The following is a 13,231-nucleotide window of genomic DNA, read 5'->3' as shown; positions in this document are numbered from 1 at the left end:
TGCATGGCTAGATTTCCCCCATAATCACTAAGTACAATAATTGAGTAAACTGGCTTTGTGAGTCCCAGTAAATCTTTTATTACATGGCTGTTCTGATGATATCCAAAAGTGTTTGGAAAAGTCACTTTGTGACATGACTTAAGCATGTCTAGATATCCATGGATCCACTACTGAATGCATATCATGATAATAGTCTAAAGAATATTAGAGCATATCATTCGAGTAGATCCATAGTGATGATAAAAGTCGAGACCGAGTGCAGCAGCACGAAAGAAACACATCACTACAGCGAAACTTGTGGAGTCTTTTAACACATACTATGGAAATCCAAGCTCACTAAATTCAGGAATCAATAGGAGTAGTTGAAATCTAGTGCATGTTTGTCATTTGATTCAAACTATGCTAACAAATCTCGAAAGTGAGACGCCTTCATGCCGAACCAGACGAACCAGTGGAACCAAAGCCAGAGTCAGAGTCCTCGTCCTCGGTGCGATCAATAGATTTGGGATCTGGAGTTTCCAGAGTAGTTTCAGACCCTACCAGATCACTGAACAAGCCAACGCGAGGATTTATTGACTCGAGTTGTGGATGCGTCAAAGTCATGGTAGACCCTACGAGATCACCGACCATGTACTGAAGCAAGAGCTTCAAATTAGCATCTAGCTTAGCACTGAAGTCATAGAACTTGCTGGTTCGAATGACAAGATTTTTATCATCCATGTAAGCTTGCAAGACTCGGCCGTGTTTATCACCTGTATAGGAATATAGCAATACAGGAACAATGTTGTGCTGTGGAACGGAATTGTTGACGAGTCGAACAATCATGAGCTCTATGATGGCTTGAATCTCACAGAGAAGAAGAGAACCGTTGTCGTGTGGGCAGTCGTGTGATATTGTCACCATAATATGTGGCTTGTTTCTTGAAAGCCAGATATTCTCAGGCCAGGAGTCCCGTTTGCTGTCAAGCCAAAAGCCGGACACACGCCAGTCATCGAAATCGAATGCCTCGCTGAAATCACTGTCAATAGACACAAAGTGGTTAACATACATATCATCCAAATGCCTAAAATGAAAAGTGATACAAGCTGACAGGCCTCGCTCGGCTCAGCCTCGGCTTGCTGCGAAAGATTGTGTGTGTGTGTGTGTGTGTGTGTGTGTGTGTGTGACTGGCGGCTGCATATGCAAAATTTCCGAAAAGGACCTTAAGCTTGATAAGAAGGAGAATTTACCACGTACGCGGGTTTCCAATCTGTCTGATCCTGGAGACATATTGACTCTTTCTTTTCGTATTCCTTCCATTTCAGGCTGGCAAAGGCGACATCAAGTGCTGAACATAATGAACTCGCGTGGTCTCTGTCCACTGCTCTATAGAATTCTGATTTCCAAGGCGATTTCCAAGGTTCAGGCCATTCACCTAGATCGATCATGAGGTCTTCAAAATCCCATTGATCTGGATCAGGTTGAAGATTTTTGACTTTTTCAAAGTTCGGTAAGAAGAAGGTGTTCTCGTTAAGTGGTTGGAGGAGGCCATCGACTCCAGTGTCCAACTCCAATTTTTCGTGGCGGATACCGAAAGCTTCAAGATCATCAACTTTGATTTGGTGATAGGTCTGTTTTTGAAGAATATGCCAGAGATCACAGAGCCATTTGGTATATGCATCACTGACTGAATCGATCTTGGCTTGCTCTTCTGGCTGAGTTGCAGGTCCCTCAAATGAGCGATCTTCTTTGGGCGAGGATGGAAACAGTTTTTGATACTTTTCCTTGATGATTTTTAGCGGGAAATGCATCGTGATATGTTGTACTTTGATTTGTAGGAAGAAGAATGAGAAAGGGATGTAAGGTGATGAGAAGAGAGTGATAAGAGGGTGAGGGGAGAGAGTGTCAGGGATATAAGAGAAGAGAGATGATGACGGGGCAAACAATGATCGCTAATCACCTGATATGTTCGTCAGGAAACTGCCACCCGCTGGGTAACCTCAAGTAGCAAGCAGAATATTCTTTGACTGGACTCATCTGATCAAAATCTCAAAGAAAGTTAGCGGAGTGTTCCGTCTTTGTTGTCGAGATGTATGTAGTACACAGAAGCCCCCAGCTTCTAGGCGTCTCGGGCCACTTTTTCTGGGCTCCCTGTACAGCCTAGCCCTAAGTCCGCCAAAAAAGCTCCCTATTATGTAAGTTATCAATATTATGCTTTTGTATGAAGAATCTAGCCTTTTGCTCCACTCAAGTTGGTTTTGCACACATATCTTTCCAAGGTTCCAATATGACCTGTATTGAGTGGCTCAATCAGACATTGCAAAACAAACTAGGCTGAACCTACCCAGAGCATGCCACATCCACATGCAGGAATCTGAACTAGCTTAGGTGGTGTACTGTATTGGATTTGAATAATGTAGGGCGCGGTAATCGATTATTCCTCATGCAGCAACAGCTCGCTCTCCTTTGACTCTGATCCCTTCCTACCGGCTTTGGAACTTCGTAACCTGCATATGTACAAAATTTGAAAGAAGATGGCAAAGATGAGAAAGTACTCTTAGTCAAGCCTTTCTCAATTTTCCAGTCTTTGGTCGTCTGTTAAAGGCGTTGATTGTTTCGAAGCTATTCAAAATTGTGCCCGAGATCGTGGTGGTCGCGTTGATGGTTCTGTATTACCTGTAGGTATGATGTTCCGTTGAATACTATCTAGGTACCTAGGTATCTCCGACTTTTATACGATAGATTCAATCTCACATAAAAACAAAGAACTAGCTTGGAATGCCCCGCGCACTCTTCTCCAAAAATCGTACTATCACTCCTCTTCGGAACTCCTCGCTCGCTCAACCGCCTCCTGAAACCCTTCATGATCCGCATGCCTCTTATAGAAATAAGAAGAAGCAAAATTTTTATTATCAGCCGGCCTTAACTCCGGTGATATTCGAGCAATGATAGTCTGCTCAAGAATCTTGACTGAACGTTCATTGGAACCAAGCTTATTCCAGACAGATATCAAATGCGTATTGAATCGTATCGAGATGCTGACTCCAATCACATGGTCATGCTCTATTGATACTCAGATGTCAGTTATCTACCAGTGGCAAAAAATGGACGAGACCGTAAATACCGTTCTCAACAGCAGCCTGCAGCTCATTCCCCATCGCCAAAATAGCAACTTCATGGAAAAAATCCTGCCCCTTGGCCTTCGGTACGCGGAACGTCCAGCATCCACCATGCAGATTCTCGGGGTCTTCCCATACCGGTTTTACGCCCTTGCGGAATATGTGTACTGTATCACGGAGACGGATCTTGTCCCAGGGATAGTTGTTGTATACTCGATAGAAAGTGGCGATGTCAGAGATGTCCTCGTAGAGGATGGTGAGGCGGGAGGKATACTGTTCTTGTTTTTGGGTGTCGCTGCTGCTACTGTTGCTATTTGGACTGGAGTTGTTACTGACTGGACTGTGCTTGTCAAACCAGACTGTCCAGTGGTACTGCAGGGGTACAGGTCGTAGTTTGCCGAATATATTCTGATGGAGTGTTTTGCGAGTATTGTGTGTTGTGTCCGCGGGGGTTGGCTCATCGTTGATTTGTATCCTTGGTCCAGACATTATGGCAGTTAAGCAGGGCTCAGATGTCTTCTCGGACAGAATTATTCAGCACAGTGTTCACAGTGTGAAGCGACGAAGAAGATCCGGTATCTTGACACCGAATCTAAACTTGGCTCGAAGTGTCAACTCGTTGTAGATGCCTGCTTATATATCAGTGACAAGACCGGTGAGACAATACGAACAGACAAGCGAGAATCAACAGACGATTTATTCATCATGATCAATCGAATCTCGGAAACAAGAATGACTCATATCAGACATAGCCATAAACACACGGCTGGCATGTCAGAGAACAATGCCATTCAACGCACGAACCAACGATGAAGGAGAATTCTGCACAGATTTGATGTATTCATACCTTTGACAATAACCGTCCAATATTCAACATTCGTTAGGTCTGCGATGGCGCATAAAGCTCCTTTGTCTCACTATGTAACCGTTAGGGTTTATTGACCTTGGACAAGCCAACAAACGCCGCAATTCCCACCGACAAGGCTCTTTGAATGAATTCAGACAGCTCGCAAACGAAATAAAGTCCGAAAAATTTGATATTTATAGAATGATGCGAAATTCAATGATTGTGGCATCCTCAAGTCTATGTAGATGAACTCCCAAGACTTGAAACAGCCAGGGCCCATGTTAGCCGCTGACTTGTATGGAGCTATCATCCAATAGGGAGTCTTCCCCGCACATTCTTCACAAATGCATGGCCCCCCCCTGGGGATCCCTATTAGATCGAACAGGGATGGCATTGGATACGCATTGTCCTGACGCTAGTAGCGGTCCTTATCAGTGTTGTCTGTTTCATGTCTTGGTGTAGTGGGTTCGAGGATGGATAACAACGTTAGAGTCATTGATTTTGATGGGGAGTACGGAGATTAACTTCATCTATGAATAGGTAGGGTTGCTTGAAGTAGGTATGTTTATCATTCTTATTTATCTTTATTCTTCTCAGCGTGGATAGCTGTAGTCATTTCAGATACGTAACTGCTGCTTGAGATGAGTTTGGCTTATCGCTGGTTGGGCATTGTATAGCACGAATACTTACACAATGTTCTTCCTTTGTCCTAGAAAATGATTTTTACAAGTATCTAGTAATTACTTTGTATACTTTGATCAAGTTGGGAAGAATTATCAACAAAAATCTGTGCGTGGCATCAGGCCAAGCCGGCAGGCGAAGATATCTAGAAAGTATATAGGAGTATCTGGAATTCATTACAATGCATGGATGGATTTTAGATTGTAAATATCCAGAGATAGATCTTTTGAGTTGACTGAGTATTGCTCTACATGCGCCATGCCTCCAGACGCGAAAAGCGACTGTAAATGTATTGATCGCAAGACTTCACAGTGTACCGAAGCCATGGCTAACGACTATGACTTCTTCGATAGCTGCTTCGTCGGTCATCTCGGCGGTCACGGTCACGATCTCTTCTGTCGCGACTCCGATCACGGTCTCGATTACGATCACGATCCATTTCTCTGTCTCTTTCCCTTTCCCGTTCTCGTTCTCTGTCTCTATCTCTGTCTCTATCCCTATCCCTGTCTCGGTCCCTATCCCGATCTCGGTCACGGTCTCGGTCTCTTTCACCGTCTCTTAAACGATCCCTTTCCCTGTCCCTATCCCTCTCTCTGTCTCTATCTCGTTCACTATCTCTCACTCGATCGTCCCTGTTATCAGGATCACGAGCTCGCGGCCGATCGCGCTCTCTATCTCCATCTCTCGCTCGACCCTTATCAGCATCTCTATCGCGGTCACGGTCCTGGGCGCGAGCTCTATCAAGATCCCTGACACCATCTTTTTCATGACCTTTATCGCCGTCTTTGATTCGGTCGCGATCTCGATTGCCTGGTTTATCCGCTTCCGACTGGCGGTCTACTGTAGTAACTCCAGGAATGTACCTGTCACCACGAGGCTCTCTGTTCCATTCTTGCTCACGTGGGCGGTCTCGTTCCCTGTCTCTCTCTCGTTCAGGTGAACGTGCTCGACGACGAGGAGATCGACTGCGGGTGCTGGTGACCGGGACATAACGATCAATCGGAGTGCGTGATCTTCGTCGTGATTGAGATCGTCGGCGAGTAGAAGTACGAGAACCTGACCGATCACGACGATGTTGAGTGCGCGATCGATCAGCGTGGGATGGAGAGCGGCGGCGGCGTGATCTTGACCGTGGGCGATCATCTGTAATCCGTGGTCTGTCGCGGTCTTTGTCTTTTTCTCTGCTACGATCTCGGTCCCTTTCTGCAGACCTTTTTCGTGCCTGCTCTCTTTCACGGCTGCGATCCATATCACGGCCGGTGTAGCGGTCATACCCGCGGTCCAGGAAGCTGTCACGATCCCTATCACGATCCCGATCAGCTCTGTCACGGTCACGATCTCTATCCCGATCTCGGTCTCTTTCTCTGTCGCGGTCTCTGTCTCGCTCTCTATCACGGTCCCGATCTCGATCACGGTCCCGGTCTCGTTCGCGTCTATCGCGGCTGTCGACCCTGTCACGCTCTCTGTCACGAGTTTTGGACCTGGTGCGGCTGCGTCTGCTCGCCCTATGACTATCACGTTCTCGGTCATTGCGAGCCTTGGACCGACTTCGGCTCTGCCTGGTCGTCCTGTCTCTCCGCTCGTCTCTGTGACTACGAACAGAGTGCTTATCGTCTTCGCGATCCCGAAGTCTGATAGATCCTTCTTTCGACTTGTTCCTGCCGTCAGGTTCGTAACGAGAAGATCGTCTTGTGCGTGAACGGGTACGACTGCTTCGTCTTCTCTCACGAGACGAATCCCGAGTTCCTGTAGCTGAGAAGCGGGTCTCTGTAATAGACTTTGGACGCGCAGTAAGCTTGCGACCGCTTTCAATGGCTTCAGCTTCTTCAAAATCAAACTCTGGCTTCTGCTTTGCCTTTGCTGCTAGCTCCTCCCCTTCCTTTAACAGTAATTGTAAAGCCGCTTCCTCCAAGGTCTTATCATCAACTGGAAGTGGTGGTGGCGGAGGAGTGGCGGCTTTGGGCGTGCCTGTTCGAGATCTTGTGCGTCGGTCATGGTCTCTATATCGCGATGCTGACATACTGCTACCTTCGTAACGGTCATAGCCTCGAGGGAGATTATAGGTCCGATACCTATCGCGGGAATCCTCTCGTCTCCTGCGTTCATATCGCTCTTGTCTTTCCTTCTCTCGTTGCTCATCAAGAGCGCGTTGTTCAGCGCGCCTCTTTTCGTCCCTCTCTCTCTGCTCTTCTTCCCGCTTTCGTTCAATTTCTCGCCGTTTCCGGGCTTCCTCTTGCCTGATCTTCTCTTTTTCTGCATCGATACGAGCTTGTTCCGCAAGTTCAGCCTGATGGATCTTTTCACGTGCTGCCCTTCTTTCACTGCGCCAGCGGTCGTAGTCCTCTTCTGTCTTGTTGCCTGCGATTTCTTCCCTGAGCGCAATCTCCTCGCCGACTTCTTTGCGTCTGATTTCGCGGATGGATGTCAACATGGTCTCGAGATGCTGTGTCATGAAGCTTTCCAGGTCATGTTCAGTATTCTTATATATATCGCTACGGTCGACGGCACCCTCAATCAGTGTCGCAGCTTTACCTCTGTCACGCGACAGATGGGCGGGCTCTCGTTCAATTTCTTTTTCGGCGAGTTCTTGTAGAGCATTTGTGAATTTGGCCTTAAACTCCTGCACATGGATCAATTATTAGACGTTAGAGCAAATGCGCGCAGAACGATTGACGCGCTGAGGCGTAAAGGACATACCGAGTTATCAAAATCTGCCCAAATCTTCTTCCGATAATTATCGAAGCCTCCTTTCTTCTTGAATGCGACAAGCAGGCTTTGAATCGCGGTTTGTTGGTCTTGCGTGAGAGGTAAATCTGAAGTCTTGTACTTTTTGGGCCGAAGTAAGTCGGCTTTTGCTGCTATTTCTGTTGGTGCTTTGGCTACCTCTTCTGGCTGTTGTTTATCGATTGAAGGAGTTGTTTCTCCATTCACCATCTCCGTGTCTGCCATTTTGAAAGGATCGTGTCCAGCACGAAGCTTTGCTGGCAATACTCAAACAAGCGCGAAGGGAGTATTCGTCACGGATACAATTCAAGCATCGTCAAATTCTGGTATGTAATACGAAAAATAGATGATTACCTTGAGGAGAAGAAAGAAAGAAGCTCTCCCTCTCATCAAGAATAAATCCGGCAGAAAAGGTGCCGTAGGCGGAATAACAAATAACGCGCGTCTGATTGGCCAATGCTTCCAAACCAGCACCGACGGGCCGCTTCGATGACTCCGGGCGAACCTGCTCAAGAACTTCAACTCTCGACTCCTGACAATTCCAATCGCTAAAACAACACCCCGAGTCTACAAAAACACCGAGTAGACAAGTCACAGTAAGGATTGAACTGTGTCTCGGGAAATTTGAATACAATCGTACGGTTTTTCGCCCTCTTTACCTTATCCGACAGTCGAAAAACGTCCTTGCAGAGACCCGGGTTTCCGGTCCATTCATCGCGCATCGTCGCCCACATTTTTTTATTCAACACAATGGTTCACAAAGTCCTCTTCTGGAGCGGCTTCGGTACGTTCTTTACCCGTTCATGGCTCGTCTAACCAGAATGGTCAATGACTAACACGACCCGTCCCCGCAGGCATCGCCGTCCGTCTATGGCAACTCGGAATTGAAATGCGCCCTCTCCTGGGCAAGGAATCCCTCTGGGTCTACCCCCTCTTCGCTGGTGTCGGTGGAAGCTTCGGTTATTGGTTGCAAGGTGTTGAGAACAGACAGACAAAAATTCTCGCTCAGCGACGAGAGGCCATTCTCGAGAAGCGTCGACGACGGGATGAGCGGGAAGGTCTGATTTCGCGGACGGAGGAGGCTGGTGTTTTGGCTGCGACTTCTTAAAAAAGCTACTTCTCCTGGCTGTCCTGAGAGGAGATATACCAGGGAGATGCGAAAATAAGGTCAGGGATGGGGACATGTCCTTGTCCTGAATTGTACCACGAGTCCGCTGCAAAGCGTTGTTCCAGATAAGCGGCTTCATAGATCTTTGTATTTCAATATTAGCACACAATTCCATTTGTTGAAGTGTACGTGCTACTTTGCCTTGCATCAAGACCTTGATGTCTATATTGCAGTCATACGACCCTTCTTTTGGTATAACGGCAAGAGTACATCAGAGACAAGGGCGAGAAAGTATATATGTACAAATATAAACAACTAGTATTACAATCTCTCCGCAGCAAACTGCAGAGTCACCTCCCACTTCTGCCCTCCGGATCCATATCCCCCACCTAGTCGATTCCTTATCAAGCTTGTGATCTTTTCACGAAGCTTTACTAATGTTTCCTCCGTGCCTGTGACCCTCAGCTTCAGATTTGCCATGCACAGTCCATAATGAACTTGCCAAAACCTGGCATCGTCGATTGCTGTGACGGCAGGATCAGCCTGAATATCTCGCATCACATCACTGACGCCATTGCCAGAAAAGGACATGAGCAGTATGGATCCCAAGGCCTTCACAATGCGTGAGCCGAGAACGCACATGGAAATAGCCATAGACAGAGACAATAGCTTATCTAACCAATTGTACAGTGAAACGGAAAGAAGAGGCAATATCAGAAGCAATGTCGAACATGAAAGTGTGAGGAAGTGCGATGGGTTGCTGAGGACAGACGGAAGAGATTCGATATATGCGAATCGCATTGACTTGCTAATACGCGCGTGATTTTTCAATCCAATTGCAGAGACTAGTGTCGAACCGATGGCGAGCACCGCCGTGAGATCGACAGAACCAGCTGACACCCGGTCGTGCTCATGCGAATGGTGCGGTTCATGTCCCGGAGAAGCTTCCAGCCAATGTTGTAAATTGTGAGAAATCAGATCCATCCCCATAAATACAAGCAAAACAGATGCGGCAAACCCGGCTAACACTTCTGCCCGCTCTAGCCCGAAAGGATGACGGACACTGGACCGTTTCCACACTTCAAAGTTCCCTAGGACATCTACGATAACGCAAAGCAGCGCACCGAGAGAATCGAATAATATAAGATGCGAAAGTGCCGTCATAGCTAGAGAGCCATGTGCCGACCATAATGTATATCCAGCAATCAGCATATGGCACACGCTCCACCAAAATCTTGTTTTCTGATCTCTGGACATGCTGCTTCTGCATTCCTTAAGCGTAGGTATCGGTAGGGAGGCTGGCAGTGCTAACGGAGCTCGAGGTGGTGGTTCCAAGAATATTTGATGCGAGATACTACTGTGCTTGTATTTATGACCACGTCGTTGACCGATGTTCTACCAGCATATCAATTAATCCCTGCGGTTTCAACATGCGCATTTGAGAAAATCATACCGATTTCATAACTGGCGACTTTGCCAATGCCATAGGCTGGAAGTTGAACGGATTGTGATCTGATCCAGCATTCGTATTGGACACATGGCTCGAGAACGAGCCAAAAGATGGGCTTGTAGGGCTCGTCGGTCCCATGTTGGCCATATCTCCTTTCAGTCGTTCGTTCTGCTTCATTCCGTGCATAGGCGACAAAGCTTTTGGATCGTACTGTGGCTCTGCAGCCAGACTGTGCTGATCCAGATTGTCCGGAGGAGGTGAGGGGGTTTGGGGAGGTAGAGGGATCTGGAGAGTCGTACTAGACGCCATGGCCTCGAGGTTAGGACCTTCTGCGGTACCGATTAGCAGCTGTTAAAAGACTAGCTTTGCGAGTGACACTTACTGTCTGGGCGTTCACTCCATTGGCCGAGGGATGAGAGGGAGTGGAAATTTGGATGGATGGAGAAGAAGAAGCGGAGCTCGGAAGCCCCAAAACGATAAGAACGACCCCCCTAAAGTTTGCAGCGGCGCTTCTCCGCTGACCACGGCAACCCCTACCAAGTAACTTAATCTTGTGGCCTCCGCATTCGTCATCCTTCAACAACCACGACACTGGACTGGACTCGCCATGTTCATATTGTCAACTTGTACGTATTGATTCAGGAGAATTTTCATCGCCGACCTGGTGAGATGACACCTTCAGCTGGCCTGAATGGATAACCGCGGCGGCTTCTTCTTTTTCGTTGTTGCGGTGTACATCCTGCTCAGCTCATCGTCCCGCGCTCCGCTGATCGATCAGACCGGCGAACGTGAAAGACGGCTCATCCACGAGGAGAATGCGATTAAGTTGCTGAATGAAACCGTATACGGCGATTTTAGTCCTCCTTCAAAAAAGTGGCTTTCGATACCTGGGTTAAGGCAGAATGACAGTTATTCTTGGGACTTGTTGCCGCAAGCACAAGAGAAGGCGAGACGGAATATACGACTTGCTCTAGAGAGTGGAGGACTCCAGAGTCCACCGGAGTTGGACTCACCAAACCAAGCGCCGACCGTTAATCTATCGTCATTATCGCTACCGGTGTATCAAAACATTACGGGAAAGCTTCGTGGAGATTGGACTCGACATACGTTACCTCATGCGCCACATATAAACACGACCGCATTGATGCTAGAAAATGATTTTATTACGCAAGAATTTGGTTTAAATATTACAGGGGAAACTGGACGAATATATGTCGATTTCGTAAGTACCGATGAACAGAAGATCAAACAGCCCGGCACGCCAGTGCGTCAAATTCGCGCAGATCTGGCAATTGAGACCGATGATTCCTGGGGCAGCACCTGGTATATGTCGACCTATGGATTACACTTTCCCGACCAGGGCGCAATCATCTTGACAACCACGAGCGAGAAATATGATGGTCTTTTGTCCTTGCCTCATTTGGCCCTTTCACAAGACACATTCAATATTTCCCATGATGCTATGGTGCAAGTACTCTCGGATAATATTGCCAGAAGACGGAATTATGAAACCACTTTCTTTCCATGGTCGTCGCTTCCTAGAGGAGCTCATCCCATGGCATTCGCAACGCCGAAATGCGAGTACATAATGTACATACAACAACGCCCGGTCACCATCAGCGGGAGCGCGCCGGACCGCACACTATTAAATCAAATCGAGCAGGAGCTCAGGTTCCCATTGGGAATACCGATTCCTCCTCCTCCAATGATTGAAATGTCTTTTGTCGTGTTTTCTCCGGATTGTGGGATACTAATAGAGTCGAAGGGCGCGCCTGATTTTCCTCCTTCTGAAGATCTCTACGTCATCGGACCAAAACAAGAAGAATACCGAAAATTCGCATCACGAACAATATACTCACTGGGTGCAATCATGACTGGACAGTTGTACTTGTTAATGCGACAAGTAAAAGAAGCCTGTACACCATCAACTAGAAGCCGTATTAGTTTCTATTCCATTGCGCTAATGGCTATGGGCGATGCAATGGTCATGACGATGACATTGCTATCACTCTTTGCGGATACGTCTTTTATCGAGATAGCGGCAACTGCGTTCCTCGTATTCCTCTCAGTCTCTTACATTGGCATGAGATTTATGATGGAAGTCTGGGCAGTACAGGTACCCGAGCGACGAAATCAAGATCGCCAACCTGATACAAGCACCAACCAGGACACTCTACCACCACCTGTTACTGCAGCTGCAGCTGTTAGTTCTGGTGCGACTCCTGTTGTCTTACCTCCAGATCAAACTGGGCCTGCACCTACTCCCACAACTACCACCACTACCACCACTACACCTGGGCCCGCGCAAACCGGCAATACCATGCCATCACAATCAGAAATAGGAGCAGACGTTGGAACTATGTACGCGCGGTTCTACTTTGTTCTAGGCTGCTTGAGTATCGTCACGCTTTGGTCCTTTCTATTCCCGGTTAAAGTAGGGGCGATATACGCCAAAATTTTGAGTTTCATCTATCTGTCGTTCTGGATACCGCAAATCTACCGAAATATTATGCGCAATTGTCGCAAAGCATTGACATGGGAGTTTGTTATTGGAGAGAGTGTCCTCCGCCTTTTTCCGTTCGTCTACTTTCTTACTGCAGAAGGTAACGTCCTTTTCATCCGTACCGACACGACAACCGCATTGGTGATGATCGGCTGGGTATGGGTACAAGCCTGGATCCTGGCCAGTCAAGATATTCTCGGTCCGAGATTCTTTGTCCCCAAAGGCTGGGCTCCTCCGGCTTACGACTATCATCCTATTATACATGATACGTCTGGATCTGGAACTGGCGATGACTTGGAGTCTGGCACTACTCTACCTATCGGCTACCTTCGCGCCGAAGAACGAGATACCGCCATACCAAGCAGTGCAGCAGGAAGCAGTCGTGCCCAACTCGACAAAGGACCACGACCAAAGGACAAGAAGAAGAAAATCTTCGACTGCGCTATATGCATGCAAGATATTGAAGTGCCCATCATCGTCTCACCGCATGGTATCGGAGCATCGAGTATGGCGGATGGTGCGGTTAGCATCTTGGGCCGAAGAGCATATATGGTGACGCCGTGTCGACATATTTTCCATAGCACATGTTTGGAGAGTTGGATGAGGTTGAGGTTGCAGTGTCCGATTTGTCGTGAATCGATTCCGCCTGTGTAGATAGACTCGACGTTGGTTGTATAGATCTTGTCTTGGTTATAAATAGACACTGTTACATGAACACTATTCCGCTTATGAGCTTGTCATGGATTGATCTAAAATTTGGCTGTAATTATATAAATTGAGTAAATAAACCCTCTACAAGCTAGGAATGAACACAACCTCC

At 47.4% G+C, this 13,231-nt stretch overlaps 6 protein-coding genes across 6 annotated transcripts; 2 read left to right on the top strand and 4 right to left on the bottom strand.

The window, feature by feature from the left end:
• Positions 1–429: 429 nt before the first annotated feature.
• Positions 430–1,790, bottom strand: BHQ10_006494 (uncharacterized protein; the record flags this gene model as incomplete). Its single annotated transcript, XM_040879086.1, has 2 exons — positions 430–1,063; positions 1,237–1,790. The coding sequence occupies 2 exons, from the start codon at positions 1,788–1,790 to the stop codon at positions 430–432; spliced, it is 1,188 nt and encodes a 395-aa protein (XP_040734998.1).
• A 1,001-nt stretch (positions 1,791–2,791) lies between these two features.
• On the bottom strand, positions 2,792–3,587 carry BHQ10_006493 (uncharacterized protein; the record flags this gene model as incomplete). The annotated part of the gene is made up of 2 exons (XM_040879085.1): positions 2,792–3,042; positions 3,104–3,587. The coding sequence occupies 2 exons, from the start codon at positions 3,585–3,587 to the stop codon at positions 2,792–2,794; spliced, it is 735 nt and encodes a 244-aa protein (XP_040734997.1).
• Positions 3,588–4,932: 1,345 nt separating this feature from the next.
• On the bottom strand, positions 4,933–7,575 carry BHQ10_006492 (uncharacterized protein; the record flags this gene model as incomplete). Its single annotated transcript, XM_040879084.1, has 6 exons — positions 4,933–5,169; positions 5,249–5,436; positions 5,490–6,131; positions 6,223–6,594; positions 6,649–7,246; positions 7,324–7,575. The coding sequence occupies 6 exons, from the start codon at positions 7,573–7,575 to the stop codon at positions 4,933–4,935; spliced, it is 2,289 nt and encodes a 762-aa protein (XP_040734996.1).
• Positions 7,576–8,100: 525 nt separating this feature from the next.
• On the top strand, positions 8,101–8,458 carry BHQ10_006491 (uncharacterized protein; the record flags this gene model as incomplete). Its single annotated transcript, XM_040879083.1, has 2 exons — positions 8,101–8,134; positions 8,205–8,458. The coding sequence occupies 2 exons, from the start codon at positions 8,101–8,103 to the stop codon at positions 8,456–8,458; spliced, it is 288 nt and encodes a 95-aa protein (XP_040734995.1).
• A 1,447-nt stretch (positions 8,459–9,905) lies between these two features.
• Positions 9,906–10,481, bottom strand: BHQ10_006490 (uncharacterized protein; the record flags this gene model as incomplete). Its single annotated transcript, XM_040879082.1, has 3 exons — positions 9,906–10,237; positions 10,291–10,399; positions 10,446–10,481. The coding sequence occupies 3 exons, from the start codon at positions 10,479–10,481 to the stop codon at positions 9,906–9,908; spliced, it is 477 nt and encodes a 158-aa protein (XP_040734994.1).
• Positions 10,482–10,599: 118 nt separating this feature from the next.
• BHQ10_006489 (uncharacterized protein) lies at positions 10,600–13,046 on the top strand (the record flags this gene model as incomplete). The annotated part of the gene is made up of 2 exons (XM_040879080.1): positions 10,600–12,933; positions 12,993–13,046. 2 exons carry the CDS (start codon positions 10,600–10,602, stop codon positions 13,044–13,046), a joined length of 2,388 nt encoding a protein of 795 aa, XP_040734993.1.
• Positions 13,047–13,231: the final 185 nt, after the last annotated feature.

This window comes from Talaromyces amestolkiae (genome assembly GCF_001896365.1).
Source record: "Talaromyces amestolkiae strain CIB chromosome Unknown scaffold12.1, whole genome shotgun sequence".
NCBI classification, from domain to species: domain Eukaryota; kingdom Fungi; phylum Ascomycota; class Eurotiomycetes; order Eurotiales; family Trichocomaceae; genus Talaromyces; species Talaromyces amestolkiae.
This window is presented reverse-complemented; position numbering and strand designations above follow the sequence as displayed.